Source organism: Hippopotamus amphibius, chromosome X (genome assembly GCF_030028045.1).
Source record: "Hippopotamus amphibius kiboko isolate mHipAmp2 chromosome X, mHipAmp2.hap2, whole genome shotgun sequence".
Lineage (NCBI taxonomy): Eukaryota > Metazoa > Chordata > Mammalia > Artiodactyla > Hippopotamidae > Hippopotamus > Hippopotamus amphibius.
In genome coordinates, this window is record NC_080203.1 from 90,673,872 (window position 1) to 90,693,433 (window position 19,562).

Below are 19,562 nucleotides of genomic sequence, written 5' to 3' on the forward strand. Positions count from 1 at the left end.
CAGAGCCTAGCATATAGAAGTCTCTCAGATATAAACATATGAATGCTGAATGGAGGCTTTTTCCGAGGAGTAAGGAACACCCTCTCAATCTCCTGTCCCCCATCCCCCAACGGAGCTGGCCTCTTCCCCAAAGGCCGGAGGGTGTGGTGGTATTGCGACGCTGCTCTTCGTTGTTTTTCCCCCCAGGTGAAATAACTCTCGGCCGGGACCTTGCCCGGGCCTGCCTTGCCCTCTCAGTCCTCTCAGTTGGGTACGTGACCCGCCCGCACACTCCGGTTGTCCTGAGCGCCGACCGCCTGCCTCGCCGGCCCCGCCCCGAGGCTGCGCCTCGGCCAATCAGCGAGCGCCCAGCAGTCGGCTTGTAGAGAGGCCAGAGCAAGATGGCTGCTGCGTGTCGGAGCGTGAAGGTAAGCGGGTTTTCTTCCCTGCTGCTTGCCCTGCTGAACCCGCTGGGACGGCGCGGCCGTAGAACTAGGGGGTAGTGATCGGTGCTGGGAGTAACGGTCCCTCTTATCTAGGCATGCTATTTCGGCGGTTGGGCTCGGGAGGTGAAGGTCAACTCTCCCGGGCACGTGCATGTGGGGTGACTGGATGGGCTCCCTGGGGATGAGACACCCAGAGGTCCCATCGTCAAAGTGAGGAGGCACACTTGGGTCAAACCGCAGGGGTGACCGGGAGACTCCCTCGCAGAAGCCTGGAGAATGGGCAGATGCAAGGGTGGGGGTGGTCTATACAGTGTAGTTGTTGACTGTGCCCCTCTTCACAGGGTCTGGTCGCGGTAATAACCGGTGGAGCCTCGGGCCTAGGCCTGGCCACGGCGGAGCGACTAGTGGGGCAGGGGGCCACTGCTGTACTTCTGGACCTTCCCAGCTCGGATGGGGAGGGCCAGGCCAAGAAGTTAGGGAAGAACTGCGCCTTTGTCCCAGCCGACGTAAGTGGGATTACCTCACCTCTCCTATGGGATCCCTTTTCATAAGGGTGCCGTCTGTGTGGGTAGTGGACCCATCTCCTTTTCCCTTTTGGCCTGAGCCATTTTCAAACGCTTGCCATAAGGAATTTCTAAAGCTGGGATTCACAACGGGGGTGGGTGTAAGGGGGGGGGGTGTTGGGGATTGGCCATATCAGAATCTCCTCAAGGAGATATGTATAGTTTGAAAATGCATATTGTGCCCTGTAATTTTATATTTACAAAGTCAAAAAACTTTTCATGAAACAAACTACAGAAAGTAAAGCTTGACAAAATCATCTTAGCAGGTAGGGGTACAAAAAAGCTAGTTTATCTTCATATCAATAATTCTCAAAACTTCTCTGATCCACAGCAGTTGAGAATCTCCTGGGGTATGTGAATGTGAATTTATCAAAAGAGGGTATGGATTTCAAAAATGTTTTGAAACACTGCTCTGTATTATGAAACATTTTCACCTTTGTCCCACTCTTGAGTTTTCTTTCTCTTTGCCCTTCCCTTGTTTACACAATTCTGTTGTCACTCAAAGACTGGACCTGCTCTGCCCTCCCCTCCCTGAGATTTAGTGGTATGTGTGTGATGGGAGATGAATACCTTCTCGACTTCTCCCTTTGAAGGTGACCTCAGAGAAGGACGTGCAAGCATCCCTGACTCTAGCAAAAGAAAAGTTTGGCCGTGTGGATGTGGCAGTCAACTGTGCAGGCATTGCAGTGGCCAGCAAGACATACAACTTAAAGAAGAGCCAGGCCCATACCTTGGAGGACTTTCAGCGAGTTCTCAATGTAAGGCCTTAGAGGTTCTCCAGGGGTAGTAGTAAGAAGTATCTGGTTGTGGGTGTCCCCAAAGCTTTTAGAGGACAAAAGGCTGCCTCTGCTTCAGGTCCTATACCATGTCTCTACTGGTCCTCCAGGTGAATCTCATAGGCACCTTCAATGTGATCCGCCTGGTGGCTGGTGAGATGGCCCAGAATGAACCAGACAAGGGAGGCCAACGTGGGGTCATCATCAACACAGCCAGCATAGCTGCCTTTGAGGGCCAGGTGCGTGAGTATCGGCAAGGCTTGTGCCTTGGTGACTTGTTGGGGCCCTGCCCCCTATGACTTCCACTCCTTCTCCAGGTTGGACAAGCTGCATACTCTGCTTCCAAGGGTGGCATAGTGGGCATGACACTGCCCATTGCTCGGGATCTGGCTCCCATGGGCATCCGGGTGATAACCATTGCTCCAGGTAGACATATCCCCTCCCTGCCACACCTGGGATTGGGTGGGATCCGTGGGCAGTTGAGAGGGGAAGGTATCTACCATCTAAACAGCAGCAGCCCTTCTATCTCTGGGCATAGGGAAGCACCACAAGTAGGGTTAAGGTGAGGAGGGACCAGGTAAATATGAAAGCGAGGGTGGGTCTCTGACTCTGGCTGTCTTGTCTAGGCCTATTTGGCACCCCGCTGTTGACCACCCTCCCAGATAAAGTGCGCAACTTCCTGGGCAGCCAGGTGCCCTTCCCCAGCCGACTGGGTGACCCTGCTGAGTATGCTCATCTGGTACAGGCCATCATCGAGAACCCATTCCTCAATGGAGAGGTCATTCGGCTGGATGGGGCCATCCGCATGCAGCCTTGAAGGGCGAAGGCAGAGAAAACACAGGCTCCTCTGTCCCTCCTCTTCCTGGAGTACTCTACTCCAGCTTGGGAGGAAGCCCAGTAGCCATTTTGTAACCTCTGCCCACCAGTTATCTAATAAAAGTCTCTATTTCTCACAGGGGAGTGAGCAGCGCTGTGTGCTGGGGGAGCTGGCATGGGGAAGAAAGGTGAATGGGTGAAGACTCTTGACAGGGTTGGATGCTCAGAACCCAGGGTGGGGTGAAATAACTGTATTACCTAGGGTCAGAGGCGGGGGTACTGGCTCTGCTCTCTCCCACTGGGAAGTGGATTGGTGGAGGAGGTCTGCAGCACTTTCCTCTCTGACTCTTAGCCTCTGTGAGCTTGATGGGGGAGGAGGGAGAGAGGACCATCCTGAGCTCAGCGGCTGTTGGTGTTGAATTGTAGGTGATATTGGGCTGTAGGTTGATTGGTGTAGATTATTGAATTCAGATAATTCTGCCTGTGAAGGAAATCCAGAGGCCTCAGCTGATGGACTTTCCCTCTCTCCCTGGCCCTTGCCATCCCTCCCCACCCTTCCTTGGCATTCACCCCTGCTGCCATCCCCTAGAACTCACTGGGCTTTTTGCTCCTTAGCCAGCTGCTGGTTGAAGGAGCCTAGCCCCCTCCGAAATTCAGCACACAGCTCCCTCTCTTGCTCTTCTAGCTCCATTGCTGCCTGGGCCAAGTGCATGGCCTGGCTTTCCCATTCGGCATCCAGTGCTTGTTCGGCCTGGCGCTGTGCCTCCTTTTCATGGCGTTGCGCCTCCTGTACTTTCCTAATTGCAGCTCTCTGCTCTGGAGTCATGCCCTTCCAGCAATAGGGCAGGACCCTGGGGGGAGTCACAGGGTTGTGGGCAGCCTGGGGGTTCTCAGTCAGTAGGTCACTTGTGATCTGGTTCTGGATCTCCGTGAGGTTGGCCTCCTGTTGGCGCTGATGCTTATGGCGCTGCCACTCAGCCAGCTCAGCTACTGGGTGGGGCCCCTGAATGTGAGCATTTGGATGCCCAACATCAGGGAACTCTCAGTCACAGGGGAGGGGGCAACAGGGCCCTGCTCTCCTCCATTTCAGGGAGAGAAGGAACAGATACTGCGTGGCCTATGAGTGACTTAAGGTGGGGGAAGGGGTAGGATGGGTAGGGAACTCCCCTGCCCTCTGGAAGCCCTTAGACTGAGAGGCTGGGGAAGGGAGGGCAGTGTTCTGTTCTCAGATCATCCTGAGTCTGGAGTGGGGAAGGGGACCTTCTGTCCAAAGAGGGCCCTTGGGTGAAGGGGGAAGTTCTCAGGTAGATGAGAGGGCTGTTGTTGATTCGGGAAAGGCTGTGAGGGGAAAGATGTGGCTAAGGTTCCCCAGGACTTTGTTCAGGGGATTGGGGAGAGCTCAGAGCGCTGGATGGCTCTGGCCATACGTACCTGGGCTTTGTTGGCGTTAGCCATGGCAGACATCATGGCCATGAGGCAGGACTCCTCTAGCTTGGCCAGTTGGGTGGCCCGCATGTCCATGGCTAGGCGCAGCTGGTCACTGAGCATATCTACACAGAGAAATATGGTCAGGGCATTGTACTGGCTTGCTCCATTCCTGCTTCACTCATTCAGCTGTTTGTTCAGCAAGCTTCGTGGATATATGTGTATGTATGTTTGGGAGGCGGGTAATGTCCTCATTGCAGGGATGTGTGGAAGGAGCTACTCTTTGGGGCTAGGGATTACCAAAGTGACAGCAATAAGGATTTTTCAGGTGCTTCACTGAAAGATGCCTGCAATGGACCTGAGTCTCTCTGTTGCTTCTGAGCGGTGTGACCTTGGGGAAATCATTTCACCTCTGAGCCTCAGTCTAAGGGCTGTGTGCTGGGTCCTGAGGATACCAACAGGTTAGATCCTGTCCTCAGAGAGTTCCCTGTCTAGTGGAGAAGACAGATCAAACACAGATTATCATACCACAGTGTGGTAAGGGCAATGACAGAGATGTCTGTAGGGCATTAAGAGAGCTTTGGGTGAGAGGAAGGCTTCCAGGAGGAGGTGATCCTTGACACATGTGTTGCATATAGTCAGAAATGAGTAAAGGGCATTCTAGGCCATAGGCACAGCACGAGCAAAGGTATTGAAACTTTACTTCAATCCAGCCACACCGGTCTCCTTGCTGTTTCTAGAACATGCCAGACATTCCTGCTTCAGGGATTTGCAATAAACGTTACTCATCTCATGCTTTTTTGCTTCCCTCAGGTCTTTGCTCAAATGTTACTGCCTCAGTGAGGCCTTTGTCTCTCCTACCTAAAATTGCCACCTGCCTGGCGCCAACATTTGTCCTCCTTCTCTGATTTATTTTTTTCCCTAGCATTTGTCACCATCCAATATACCCTACATTTTACTTTATTTTTGTCTATTGCCTGTCTCTCTCCTCACTAGAAGGTAACCGTTGTAAAAGCAGAGATTTTTGTCTGTTTTATCCACTACCATGTCCTAGCACCTACATCAGAGCCTGGCACATAGTGGGTGCTTAGTAAATATTTATCAAATGAATGAAGGAAGTCAAGAAACAGCATGGCTGTATTTTAAATTACAAATAGTCTGTTCTTGCTACAACATAAAATGCAAGTGACTAGGGAGCTCTACAGGGGCCAGACTAAGGACTAGAAACTTGATTCTGAAGGTGGTGGGGAACATGGAAGGATTTTAAGTAAGGGGGTGACACAGTTAGATTTGCATTTTAGAAAGCTCTTTTTGGTGGCCAGTATAGAGGACAGTCAGGCTGGTGGAAGACAGTGGAGGTAGGGAAGCCATCTTAGAGGCTATGGCAGTAGGCCAGTTGGGAGGGCTTAAGCCAGGCCAGTGGTGGAAAGGATGGAGGGGAAATATATGGAGGTTACATTAGCAGTACTTGATGGACTGGATGAGGGAGTAAGGAAGAGGAAAGACTTGGATGTTTCCCAGGGTCCTGGCTGGGATGACTCCTTGCATGGTATGGCTACCACTGGAACTAGAAGATACAAAATGCAGAGCAGGTTAGGGAGCACTGATGAATTCTGTTTAGGAAGCTGAGTTTGAGGTGGTCAGCAGGCACCTGGATATCTGATTCTGCAGGTAGAAAGTCCTCAGCACAGAGGTGGTGGGTGACGTTTTAGCTGAACCCAGAATGAGGGCCGAGGGCGCCTAAGGCAAGTATGCAGGGTAAGGAGAGCAGTGTGCCAGGGACAGAGTCTCAAGAAGGAAGAAATAGAAGGAAGAGAAATCCACAAAGGGCAGACTGAGGAGGAGTGATCGGAGAGGCGCAAGCAGAATGTGCTGTCACAGAAGCCCAGGAAGAGAGAGGTTCCAGAACGAAGATGTGATCAGAGTCAAGTGTAGCAAGAAAGTCCAGTCAAGGAGAAAATACTTGAACAGAGCCTCTTGTACCTGATAATAGAAAGGGTATTGATGATTTTAATAAGAGTAGTGTCAGTGAAGTTGTGTGGGGAGAAATGAGATTTCAGGGGTTGAGGTGTGACTGGAAAGTTAGGAAGGGAAGACAGCAAGTGGAAGCAGACTTTTCAGAAAGTATGGCTGTAAAGGAAAACAGCTAGCTCACAGCACCTAGAGGAATCACAGAGTAGAGGGAGGCTTTTGTTTTTTTCTTAAGAAGGATTAGACATAAGCATGTTTACAGCCTTCACAGAAGGGGCCAGTGGAAGGGAAAGTGTTGAGAACCCAGGGGTTAGTACCTGAGGGAGCACAGCCTGTGTGGGAGGCAGGGGGAATGGGGTCCAGAGCATAGGCTGAAGACTTGGTTCTGGAGAGGCACAGGAACACAGACTTCAGAGACTGCAGGGTGGGGGAAGGGGGGATAGGGGTGCCTTGTTTCACTTCATTTTTCATAGCAACCCAGAGAGGAAATATCAGCCCCATTTTTCAGATGAGGTCCAGAGGTGAAGTAAAATGCCCAAGGTTACACAGCCAGCAAGTAGTAAGTTGGGTTTTGAATCCAGGTCTCTAGAGGAATCAGCCCATGCTCCTTCCATGACGCTACACAGACTCTCCCCCAGCATTCTGCTGTCCTTGTTGCCTCGCTCTACATCTCATACACCTGCCTGCTGCCATTGGGCAGCTGGCCCCTGGTGCCACTGCAGCTGCTGTGACAAAAATCACCAAATACTCCTAATTTCCAAATCTAATAGGCTTCTTTTCCTATCTGAACTTCTCTGGGGCATTTGACATTATTGATGACTCCCTCTCTGAAACTTCTCCCTTGGCTTCTGAGTCCCCAGTTTCTCATAGTGACTAAGAGAGAGCAAGTATGGCTTAGTGGTCAAGAATGTGGCCTCTGGAGCCAGCCTGCCTGAGTTCACTTCCCGCCTCTGTCAGCCATTAGCTGTATGATTTGGGGCAAGTTATTTAACTCTGTTCTTCAGTTTCCTCCATGGAAAATAGGGATACTACTAGTACTTGCCTCATAGGGTTGTTGTGAGGATGAAATGAGTTAATACATGCTAGAAAGCTTGTCACAGTGTCTGGTACACCGTAAGTGCTCAGCGAAGGTTAGCTCTTCTTGCTACCCACTCTGCCTAGAATGGCCTTTTCTCATTCCTACTCTCTGCCTTGCCAGAATTGTACCCAACTTTCCAAGATTGGTTCCTGACAGCTGGCCTGTGCCAACCCCTTATCCTGCCTCCCTTCCCTTGTGAGAATTGACCACTCTCATATTGATGTTCCCTCTGTGTCCTTATATATACTTCTATCACAGTACCTGTCATAGTACCTAACAAAGTGTTAAAGCATAGATATATGCTGGTAAATGACTTATGCATGTATCTTTTCCTCTTACTCTAAACTGATTTTCTGGAAGGCATGGTTCTGTGGGTTCCTGGAGAGTAGGGTGCCTGTCTTGTTTACTTTGGTCTTCAATTGTTCATTCAACAATGATTTATTGAGCTCCTGACACTGTGGCAGACAATGTACTAGGCAACTGGGATATAAGGGTGGAAATGAGAGATGTGATTCATCTTTGGTGAGCTGACGTTTTGGGGAGAAGACAGACATCCCACAAATACTTTCAGATGCTTAGTCACCTCTATGATAAGTGGTATAACAGAACAGGGTGCTATAACAGGGGTGGTTTTAAAGGTGATTAGTGTGAGTATATAAGAGATGTTCCTTGCCCTTGAAGGGCTTACTCTAATGGAAGAGGGGGACATGGACACAGATGTCATAGTAATATTGATAGTAGCTACTGGTTATTGAGCACTGACACTTGTGCTTTACTTACAGTATATCATTTCATTCTCATACGAGCTCTGTGGTATGGATTAATCTCCTCATTTTAAAGATAAGGAAACTGAAGCACAGAGAGGAAAATTCATTTGCCCAAACTAGCTAGTAAGTGGCAGAGCCATTAGGTTTGTCTTCACTCTGCTGCTTCCAGGTAACGGAGTGCCAGGCTGATCGGGGATCCATGGCTACACTGTCAGTTGATGAAGGAAGTCAGGGAGGTTGGGGCCTGCTCAGTCTAACCTTTCAGCATCAGCCCATATGGGTAAATGGACCTCCCCACACAGTTCTGGTCTTCTGGGTGCTATACCCAGCTCAGGATGACTCCCCACTAGGCTTCAGGTCGCAGCCTGGAAGGGCCCTGCTGCTTACCTGCATAGTTCTCATCAACTCTGGCTTGCTGTTGCTCTTGCAGCTGCCTCTCCAGGCTGTACCTGAACTGCTCCTGCTGCATTCGCAGGCATGTGGCCCTGTCCAGATCTTCCCCAGAGAAGCACTGCAGGCTGGCTGGGCCACAGTGGGAATCACTGTCACCAAGACGAGCTGGAAACTCCTTCCAGATTTGGTCTGAATCCCAAAGGTCAAATTCACGCCTATTCTTCAGCTGCTGCTTCTGCTCCCGAAACTCTTGGATTTTCTTGGCCAGCCGACGTGTCTGTTCTGCCTCTTCCTTCTCTAGCATCTGAGCCACCAGATCATACTGCACCTGGTTGGTACCTGAGGGTTGTGGGCAGGGGCATGGAGAAGGCCCCATGGGAGGGACAGAGCCCACTCAGCACAGCCACTGCTTCCAAAGGCCCATCTAGTTTGTCTTACCACACCCCCTCAGGCCTCAGGCCCCACTCCGAAGCAGAACTGCCCTGCCTTAGCCCACTTAGGCCCTTGCTTTTTCCCCTTGGCTGGCCCCTGGCCTTGGGCTTTTACAATAAGCTGCCTCCTTGCTCCGCTCTGTTGCCTCCTGAAGCTTTCGCTCTTCCACCTGGCTGTTCAGGGCTTCAACATCCACCTGATCCCAAAGAAATGAGCTAAATCAAGGTAGGGGCCCAGCAGTGGGCCTTGAATGCTCTAACATAGACTGCTCAGAATTCACCTGCTTCAGATCCTCCAATAGGAACCCCAATACCTACTGGATAATGTTCCACCATCTCTGCATGGTTTGTAAGTCCCTCAGTGGTCTAGCCTCTGCCTCTGTCTCCAGCCTCATCTTCCCCTCTTCCCCTCTCACACCCTCAGGGGCTCTGCTTACAGTTCCCTGCACATCTTAGGCTGTTTCATACTGATGGCCTTTGCACCAGCAGCTCCCTCCATTTGGAACACTCTTTTCCTCCCCTCTTTACCCAAACTCCTATTCATCCCTTAAGACCAGCTCAGACTTCACTTTACTGACCTCTCCAGCAGGTGCTACTCCCACAGAATCTAGGACCCACTGTCCACATTATATTGAAGTTTGTCTCTTGATTATCTACTACACCAGACTGTGAGCCTGCTAAGGACAGAGACTGGGCCTTAGTCAGCTTTGTATCCCTACTGCCCAACCCAGTGCTTGGCACAGAGCCGGCCCTGAGGAAATGCATGCCAACTAGTCACACCACTCATCCACCCACCCAGCAATCTATTTTTTCTTAAACTATCAATATTTTATCTTTATTTTGATTATAATTCATTTAAAACATTTCAAAATAGTGCAAAAGGGAATACAGTTTAGTGAAGAGTAAGTGTCCCATCTCTGTCCCTCAGGCCGACAGTTTCTTAATGTAGCCTTCCAGAGAGTTTACGCACATGCATGCAATACCAAATATTCTTTATAGACTTCTTTTGGCTCCATTTGCTTGTCTCTTGAGAACCAGGCCGCTTGGCCCAGAGCTGACTAGAGAAGAGTCAGCCGTCACTGGTTCCTCTTCCCCAGTCTCTTCCCTTGCACCCCCAGTCCCCTTTCCCAGGCCCTTCCCACACCTGGGGGTGGGTGCCTTTTTCCCCTCCTCCTTCCTTTCCAGCCCTATGGTCTGCTTGAATCAGGGAGGGGCTGTGATGGGCACTGCTATGTTCCTCTCCAGGTGCAAGAGTGAGGTAGCCCCTGGTCCAGAGAAAGTCCCCGCTGCCCACTCACCCCCATGACTCTGGTCCGCACATTGAAGAATCGGCTCTGTCGCTCCTTTTCTCGATTTCTTCTAGCCTCGATGGCTGCCATCTCCTTGGGATCTGGTGGCAGGTCTACCTTATACATCTGGAGCAAGAATGAGGTGAATGGCCAATCAGTGCTAACCATCATCCTTGACTACACCCCCATCCCTATTCCTTTCTCCCCACAGCATCTCACCAGTTATTGATTCCTACTGATTTTAGTTCCTGACATATTTCGTACCTGTGTTCTCCATCTCTTCTGTCGCCACCCTAATTCAGGCCTCACAAGCTGGTGCCAGACAATATTGCCAGGAGCCTCACTGGCCTCCCTTGCTCCAGTGTTACACTCTCTACCTCTTTCTCCACCTTGGCTACCAAAGTGATTTTTCTGAAAGCAACTCTGACCATGGCTTTTAAAACCTTTAAAAGCAGCTTTAAAGGAAATGGTTCCCCAGTGTTTACAAGATCAAGTCCAACCCCCTTTGCCAGATTTATGAGTCTTCGTGATCTGACCCCTGCTCACCTTTCCAAGTCTTAAACTCATTTACGACATCCCTTTTGCATTATGTTCTATTTAGTGTTCCCCGTTTCAGTAAATGCCACCACCACTTCACCTTTATTTTTATTACTTATTTTCCAGTCACATGAAAGGATAGAGGGCTTAAATTTGCCTGTGTTCCTTCATATGTTGGGAAGCCCACTTTTGGCATGTGAGCCAGCCAAAGCCACAGCCAAAAACACTTTTGTTAATATAAATCTGATCATGTCTTGCACCTGCTTAAAATCCTCCACTGGCTTCCTACTGCACTTAGAATCAGATCCAAACTCCTTACTGTGGGCTTTCAAGATCGGGTTCCTGCATACCTCTCCAATTCATCTCATGCTTCCCTCTCCCTTGTTGACGGTACTCCAGGCACACTGGCTTCCTATCAAGTCCTCCAACACTACAACTGTTCCCACCTCAGGGCCTTTGTACGCTGTGTTCCCTTGTTTGGAACACCATTCCTCAACTCCTCCTATAGCCAGTTCTGGTCTCTCTCTTTTTTAATCATTTTGTAACTAAAATATTTGATGCATACGGGAGAATATATATAAGCCATATGTAAGTTAGTAAGCATGAAAAAAGAGACCCATGAACCAACTCCCCAACTTAAGAAATAGAACATGATCAGTACTAACTAATGAAGTGTCTTGTCTCTCTTCTTTCTCATCCTTACCCTAAGAGATAACCACTATCCAAAATACTACCATTCCCTTACTAATATGCATTAATATAGTGTTTGTGTGTATGATTCCCTGAACAATATTTTAAAACATTTTCTTGTCTCGGAACTTTATGGAATATCACACAGTATACATTCTTCTGCATCTTGCCTTTTTTTCAGCCATGTTCATTCTATCATTTAACAAATATTTGTGGAGTGCCTACTATCAGATGATCCTTTAAGCATTTGGGAGACATCAAGGAGCAAAAAGTGACAAAAATCTGAGTCCTTGTGAAAGTTACTTTCTAGTGGGGACAGAGACCATAGAGAGTACATTAAATAGTTTGTAAGGAGATGATAAGTGCTTTGGGAAAAAATATAGAGCAGGATAAGAGGAATTGGAAGTGCCAAGGAAATGGAGGGAGTGTTGCAATTTTAAATAATGGAAGTCAGGGGAGGCATAACTGAGAAGGTAATATTTGAGCAAATACTTGAAGAAGGTGAGGGAGTCTCCTGTGCAGATAACTAGGAGAAGAGCACTACAGGTGGAGGGAACAAGTGCAAAGGCCTTAAGGTGGACACAAGAGGCATACGTTCAAGGGGACAGCAGGCAGGCAAGTGTGAGTGGAGTGGGAAGTGACATTAGAGAGATGGGGTGGGGGTGTGCAGAGTATGTAGGACTTTACAGATCATTGTAAAGGCTGCGGCTTCTACTCTGAGAGAAATGGACAGCCACTGGAGGATTTTGAGCAGTGGGAGTGATGTGTCCTGTCTTTGATTTTTAAAGGATCGCTCTGGCTGCTGTTAAGACTAGACTGGAGGGGAGGGGAGGCAAGGCTAGAGGCAGGGAGACCAGACAGGAGGCTGTTGCAGTCGTCCAGGCAAGAGATGATGATGACTCACCAGGTTAGTAGCAGCGGATGTAGTGAGAAGTGGTCAGATTCTGGATATATTTTGAAGGCAGGGCCAACAGGACTTCCTGATGGATTGGATGTGCTATGAGAGAGCAGTGTTAAGAATGACTTCAAGGACTTGGGCTGGGCAGTCAGAGGAGTTGCTATCAACTGAATAGTCTGTGTGGGAGAACAGAATGGGATGGGGATCTGGAGATCAATTTTGAAGTGTTGAGTTTGAGAGGTTGATTAGATACCCATTGATAGCATACAGATAATATGGTAAATTTTGTTATTGTTCAAAAAGATTTGCTGTTGGGAATTCCCTGGAGGTCCAGTGGTTAGACCTCTGCGCTTTCCACTGCATGGAGCACAGTTTCGATCCCTTGTTGGGGAACTAAGATCCCATAAGCCCTGCATGCCCCCCCCCTCAAAAAAAATTGCTGTTCCTCCTTACAGAAGGATTCTGTATCCTTATCTTGTTGCCCTCAAGGTTAGCCACATGATCTGCTTTGCCCTCTGCAATGTGAGAAAGCCCTCACCTGGGATAGTCACTTTCTTCACTCTCTGCTGTGGGATCGGCAATGTCCCAGGTGAGGGCTGCCCCTTCAGCCTCAGTCCTGGAGTGATGATAGAGCAGAGATGTAGCCAACCAACAATGGACAAGAAGCAGGAGTGAGAAATCTTTGTTTTTATGAGCTGCTGAGACAAACATTTTTTTTCTTTAAGAGTTTCTTTGAGCAAAAAACAAATTGGAGAGTGCCAAACCAGAAGTGGTTAAGAGCTCAGGGAAAGATGTTTAAAGAGAAGAGATGGAAAGCAAGGAAATTATTTGATTGGCTATAGCTGAAGTGCTTGCTTTATTTGAGAAAGCCTAGTTGGCTGATTGGTTGTCCTTAGGTTTTTGGGTTTTTTTAAAATAGTTTTTAAAAGTTACTTTCCATTTACAGTTATTACAAAATATTGGCTATATTCCCTGTGTTGTACAATGCATCCTTGAGCCTGTCTTATACCCAGTAGTTTGTACCTCCCACTCTCTCACCCCTATATTGCCCCTCCCCCCTCACTGGTAACCACTAGTTTGTTCTCTATATCTGTAAGTCTGCTTCTTTTATGTTATATTCACTGATTTGTTGTATTCATTAGCTTTCACATATAGCTGCTGAGATTTTGAAGTTTGTAGCCTCAGCATAATTTAGCCCATCTTTACTGATATAAGGAATTTAAAGCTATGAGGCAGTAAGAGATCTCTAAGGGACTGTAGATAAGAATGCCTCAGGGGAGACAGGGAGAGGAGGAGCCAGCACTGGAGGCTAAGTTGAGATGGGAGAAAAAACTGGAGTGCCTAAGAAGCTAAATGAAGAAAGTGCTTTCGGGAGGAGAGAGTGAGCAACTGATGATGGGTTAAAATGAGGACTGATTTGAAGGGGAGGGTTGCTGAGACGTTGATGAGAACGTTTTTGGTGGGGCCTGACTAAAGTGTGTTCAAGAGAGACTAGGACTCTAGTCAAACAACCCAGCAGCATAAACAACCCAGTTTATTTTTTAATTGCAAGAGAAAAAGAGGAGGGACTTGTAGATTAAAATAGCTTATATAGTCTCTTTTAAAGTTTTCATAGCATATACCTAGGAGTGGAAGTGCTGGATCATAGGGCATAAGCCTAGTTAAACTTTATAAGATAATGTTGTTTTCTAAGGCGATTGTACCAATTTATACTTTCACCATAGTGTATAAAAATTCTAGCCACTCCACATCCTCAGCAACACTTGGTATTACAGACTTAAATTTTTGCCAACTTGTGGGTATAAAATTATAAGTATCAGTTTTAATTGGAATTTTCCTTACTGCTAATGAGGTTGCAACATCTTTTCATGTGTGTTTTGGCCATTTTTCTTTCTCTTCTGTGAAGTGCCCATTCATATCTTTTGTTCATTAAAAAAATCAGTTTGTCCTTCCTATTAAGAGTTCCAGGGCTTCCTAGGTGGCACAGTGGTTAAGAATCTGCCTGCCAATGCAGAGGTCACGGGTTCGATCCCAGCTCCAGGAAGATCCCACATGCCGCGGAGCAACTAAGCCCGTGTGCCAAAAAAAAAAAAAAAAAGAAAAAAAAAAAAAAAGAAGAGTTCCATATGTATTATACACACTAATCATTTCTTAGTTTACCTGTGGCAAACATCTTCAATTTGTGGCCTGTGTTTTCACTTTATTATTATTTTATAGTAATTTTATGGTAACAAGTTGATACATACAAAGGAATATGGTTAAACACATGTAAGTTAAGTACAACAACAAAATGAACACCTGTGAACACTCCGTAGAACCCAGAAAATAGAACAGTATCGATACTTTAGAAGCTTTCTGTGTGCACTTGCCATCTTTTCATTTTATGTTGTAATTTGGAGGAATTTGAATGTAGTCAAATTTACCAGTCTTTTCCTTTAAACTCAGAAGTTTTTATTATTTAAGAAATTCCCTGAGAGCATAAAGATATTCTCCTATATATTCTAAAATTTCTAAAGTTTTGCCTTCCTCATTTAAGTTTTTAATCTATTTAGGAATTGCATTTTGTATATGGTGTGAGAAGTAGGGATCCAATCTGATTTTTTCCCACCAAGCTCCATTTCATCTTCTTAAATGGAACAGTAGTTCCTGTCAATTATATGAGATTGCTGTCCTTTGGTAATTTTATCCCCTCAGCCTAATCATGACAGTTTCTCCCAACTGAACTTCATTTTCTAGATTCCATCAACCAAGCTTTCTCACTTTCCTGGACTTGTCCTAAGACTTTAAGACACTTCCCAGCCTCCAGGACATCATTTGAAAAATAGTTACAGGAATGGCTGTGGCAGCCACCAGACCCTTTTCATGTCTAAGTCTAAGCACCAACGCTAGGCTACTCATTCCACCTGTCACCACAATATAAGGTCACACTGAAGGGGAAGATTCCACAGACAGCTTCTCGGACTGCTAAGGCCATGGCTTAGTAATGAGCAGGTATAAGGTGATGGGGGATGAGGGGATGGAGGAGATAGGAAACAGGGGAAGGGGACAGAAAGGGCAGAGTCAGGGGACAGAGGGGGAAAAGATGAAGGAGGGCAACAGGGCAGTTGAAAAGCGTGGAGGACAGAGAGCAGAGAGAAGATGAAGGGAGGAAGCAAGGGACAGGGCAGAGGGGGATGGAGAGGAGGGAGTGGGATGGGAGTGAGGCATGAAGAGAGAGAGATGAAGCAGGGAGAAGGCAATAAGGATAGAGGTGGAGAGCACTGGCTTAGGGACCCTGACTCCCAGGTGTTCACACAAAATACCTTTCTCAGCAAGGAGTCTCAATTTTGAAGCTCCCAGGATCAGGTCCAAGACTATAGCGGCAGTCTCTGAACTCTGCTTGGAGAAACAGGAGGGAGGCGGGGGATAGGGACAGTACCTCTGGCTATAGTTTTCCCATATCCCAGTCGCTCCTAGAGTACCCTCATCTCCATTCACACCCCATCCCCCTTCACACCCTATCCCACCTATAGCCCCACCCCATTCCACTTCCAACCCGACTCCACCCTCGGCAAGATTTGAACTCCTCTAACCCGGAATCCTCCCGCTGCCCCCTCCTTCCTGTACAGCCCTCCGCTCCCTGGGGTCCTTCCAATTCCCGACTCCGTTCTTGTCTGAGCCTTCCCGCCGGCCAGGCAAAAGCCGCAGCCGAGCTCCCACCTTCCTCTTGCCCTAAAGGGCATAACCCTGCTGTGACTTCTGACTTGTGTCAGCAAGGGTCGGCTCCGTCAGCCAGCTTCCCCGTATTCCAAAAGCTACAGACTCCTCCCGGCACCGCCTGCCAGCTCTACGACAAGGTCAGCTGTAGAGGCGGTTTGCGTTGCCATGCAACAGCGGGGGAGGGGCCCAAACTCCTGTCCTAACCTCGCGCCCTGGCAACGGATCAACAAACCCCCACGTCAGCCCGAGGGCCCCGCCCCTGGTTCCCGCCCGCACCGGAAGCCGAAAATCCCGTTAGGCTTGGACTTATTCTCGCGAGGTTTGCCGCCCGCCCGGCCTGCACTGCGGTGTTTCCCGCGCGGGTTATCCCAGTTCGCGGGCGTACGTTGCGGCCTTTCCTAGCGCCGCCGGCGCCGCCACGGTCATGGGGTTCCTGAAGCTGATTGAGATCGAGAACTTTAAGTCGTACAAGGGTCGGCAGATTATCGGACCATTTCAGAGGTTCACCGCCATCATTGGACCCAATGGCTCTGGTGAGATAAGCCCGGCTGCGGCCCTACTCACGTCCCAGCCTGGACCCCCTATCCTGCAGCACAGTAGTACAACCCAGCCTGTGCAACCTGAAATGTCGCGAACCCTAACAGGTTCTTTGCCCTCCTGAGGGGTTCGACCCGGACCCGCTTTTCCCGCTCGGGTGCTCTGACTCGAACCCTTCCCTGGTGTCAGTTGCCCGCTCTTTGCGCGACCCCCGTCCCGGCTCGAGTGGTACGGGCCGAACTGTACGTTACCCCGCCCACTGCCCCCTGCCGCCAAAAGTGGCGCGTCCCGAGCTGGCTGCCAGTCGTTGGCCACGCAGTTCCTCGCCGGAGCAGCTGCATCCGGCCTCCACGCATTGTTTGAACCCTCCGGAAGATGTGGGACCGCTCTTGGCCCTCCCGTGGCCTCGGGCCAAACGGTATACTTATGCTTCATCCCGGCGCCCCCTCCCGCCTCGCGTTGGTACACTGCAGTCCCTTTTTTTTTTCCTTCCTTTTTTTCCTTCTTTTAAAAACTCTTCTCCGGAGGCGGCACTTTTGAATTTCTCACTCCGTGCTCGCGTCTCCGCAGTGCTTGGGGTCTCGACCCCCCCCCCCCCGCCCCCAACTGAGAGGTGGGGATGCCTCGAATTCGCCCCTTTCCTACCACTGAAACCGTCAAAAATAAGAACTCATTTGCTCGTCAAATTTATTGAATGCTTACTGCTTTACAAGGAGTTATTCAATCGCGGTGCTGTGGAAACAGCGGAGAATAGAATAAGCCATGCTGTCAGAGAATTTACATTCCAGAGGGAAAGACGACAATTAAGGAGAAAATAAGTTATTTTTCGGTTGTGATAAGTGTTGTGCAGGAAATTAGGTTGATGTGGTAGAGTGACTTGGATGGCTCTTTAGGAAGAGTGGTCATTAGTTAACAATACTGTGTTGTGTATTTAAAAGTTGCTAAGAGTAGATCTTTAAAAAGTCACAATAAAATAATTGAGGTGATGGATGTTAACTTATTATGGCAACCATTGCAATATATACAAATATGGAATCATGTTGTACACCTGAAACTAATACAGTGCTGTATGTCAGTTGTATCTTGTTAAAACTGGGAGGAAAAAGGAAGGAAAGGAAGAAAGAAAGATAAGGCCTCTATTTCGTATCTAAATTCCCCATCTCTAAATTATACACCATGGATTCCTCTCATCTACTAGCATTAGAGGTCTGGTTGGAATCTTGCTGGGTTCCTTCACCTCAGAGGTGTTCGAGCTAAATCACTTCCTAGCCTGAGGGGCTACCCTTGCTGAAGTAGCTTTAACTGATGACCTTCCCTGGGATCTTGCCTAGATTTGGCTATTAAGGAGGGTTTCTCAACAGCAGCACTGTTGACATTTCCAGTGAGATAATTCTTTGCTGTGGGATCCATCCTGTGCATTGTAGGATGTTTAGTGGCATCCTTGGCTTTTACCCACTAGGTGACAATAGCACCCCCCAACCCTTAGGTGTGATAATCAAAAATGTCTCCAGACATTACCAGTGTCCTCTGAGGGGAGCGGCAAAATCACTCCACCCTCCCCCACCTCATTTGAGAAGCACTGGCGTAGATAGTTCATACTTGGGGTTCCACTGCAGTTTCTTAGGATTTAGGTATGGTGGCCCCTGTAGAAAGAGCTGGGATGCACCTCTTGGCATTCAGTCCCCTCAGCATGGGTAAATTTGTATACCCAGGTATTGCAAAAAGGCTTTTGGTCTGACTGGCCCTCCCTTACCCCATGCCTTTTTTTTTTTTTTTTGTATAGGCAAGAAGTAGGTTTATTAATATAATGCTTGTGAAGGATACAAGCGGGGTGGGGGGGTGGGGCTCTGCCCCAAGGATTAAGTGGGCTACATTTTTATAATCAAAGGAAAGTGGGGGAGGGGAAGAGACCGCCTTCTTCCTGGTTATTCAAGTAGAAGGCAGGCTTTACATCCAACACCATTCTTCAGTGCCCAACTCCCCAAGGCATTCCATGATGCCCCTCAGTGAATTCCTCTCTGCCACACGGTAGACACTTGGTACACATTAACGTTTATTCTGTCTTGTATTCATGGTATATGTATCTTCATCACTGGTCTATCCAGTGCCCCAAAGAAGACATTCCTTGAAACATTGTAACATTGTTCAGGTCATAAAGCATGTTATAAAAAATGTTTACAATATTGAATGATTCCAGTAGGGAGGCCTTTGGTTGTGAGATGTTCTTGCCATCCTTGGAGAACGTGGGAGAATCCGAGAGGTTGAAAATGGGTGCCTAAAAGGCTGGCTCCTGGTCTGCATGATGTGGCTAGTCCTGCTGTGATGAGGGAGGTCAAGTTAAGAGTCCAGACCTGGTTAGGATAGGATTGCCCTTTATTCAGCATCCACTGTGTGTCAAGTACTGTATTTATTGGGACATTTTACATTTAAATTCTCACAATGCCCCTAGGAGGGAGATACCATTATCTTTGTTTCATAGATGAGGAGACTGAGGCACAAAAAGTTGTGATCACTTACACACTTGATTCTCAGAGCCAGGATCAGAACCTGTGCCTGTCATACCTGTGCTCCTGCCATTCCCACAGAGAACAATGTGCCAAAAACCGTTTTAGATGCTTTACCCATGAACCATGGTTTTTCAGATTTTCCAGGTGAGGGAGAGGAAAGTCAGCTAAGAAGTGGTGAAACTAAGATTAGAATCTGCTCTGTTGGACTAGAACCCAAGCTCTTAATCACTGTCTTGTACAGCCTCTGTGGAAGGACGTGGGCTGCCATTTCTATAGCTGGGTAGAAAGGTTTTAGAAATCAGGTCCTCACTTCAAGGTCAGATAGCATGTTTGGGGGGAATCTTGAGATAGAATTTATAGAGATTAAGCTATTCCCCACCCCCAACCCCAGTCTAAATTTTTTTAATATTTTTTTTCTGAATCTAAAATGGAGAAAGTAAAAACTGTGACTCCACTACTGAAAAGATAATCACTCTTAATGTTAAAAAAATTTATTTATTTGAATAGCGAATATATGCACATGGTATAAAATTCAAAAAATCCCAAAGGATATACAGTAAAAAAGATTCTCTCCCTTCCCTGACTTGTTAACTATTTTCCTTCCCAGAAATGACCACTATTATACTGTTTACATTTTTTTGTGTTTTATCTCTGCCTTTCCTTCTCCTCAAGTTTTGATTATGAAACTTTTCAAACCTACATCTGTGTTTTACTTAATCATTTGAAAGTAGTTGAAGACATAATGACATTTCACCCCTAA

General features: G+C 47.9%; 3 protein-coding genes across 7 annotated transcripts in view; 2 read left to right on the forward strand and 1 right to left on the reverse strand.

Moving 5' to 3' along the window:
• The first annotated feature begins 320 nt into the window (after positions 1 to 320).
• On the forward strand, positions 321 to 2,724 carry HSD17B10 (hydroxysteroid 17-beta dehydrogenase 10). The gene is made up of 6 exons (XM_057717531.1): positions 321 to 407; positions 767 to 931; positions 1,582 to 1,746; positions 1,875 to 2,003; positions 2,082 to 2,190; positions 2,391 to 2,724. The coding sequence occupies exons 1-6, from the start codon at positions 381 to 383 to the stop codon at positions 2,579 to 2,581; spliced, it is 786 nt and encodes a 261-aa protein (XP_057573514.1). The 5' UTR covers positions 321 to 380; the 3' UTR covers positions 2,582 to 2,724.
• Positions 2,725 to 2,740: 16 nt separating this feature from the next.
• SMC1A (structural maintenance of chromosomes 1A) overlaps positions 2,741 to 19,562 on the forward strand; it is a 60,589-nt gene continuing 43,767 nt past the window's right edge. For 3 of the 5 annotated variants that reach the window (XM_057717526.1, XM_057717529.1, XM_057717525.1), the window contains exon 1: positions 16,132 to 16,291. In XM_057717526.1, the coding sequence (XP_057573509.1) occupies positions 16,183 to 16,291 (109 nt within the window). In that variant the 5' untranslated portion in view covers positions 16,132 to 16,182. Of the gene's footprint in view, positions 2,769 to 16,131; positions 16,292 to 16,623; positions 16,714 to 19,562 lie in introns of those variants that run through there. The other 2 variants (XM_057717528.1, XM_057717527.1) reach the window with 2 other exon arrangements.
• On the reverse strand, positions 2,827 to 15,854 carry RIBC1 (RIB43A domain with coiled-coils 1). Its single transcript, XM_057717530.1, has 8 exons — positions 15,759 to 15,854; positions 15,362 to 15,434; positions 9,944 to 10,060; positions 8,761 to 8,842; positions 8,209 to 8,553; positions 4,008 to 4,130; positions 3,177 to 3,567; positions 2,827 to 3,061 (listed from the first exon to the last, which is right to left on the reverse strand). Exons 3-8 carry the CDS (start codon positions 10,058 to 10,060, stop codon positions 2,980 to 2,982), a joined length of 1,140 nt encoding a protein of 379 aa, XP_057573513.1. The 5' UTR covers positions 15,362 to 15,434; positions 15,759 to 15,854; the 3' UTR covers positions 2,827 to 2,979.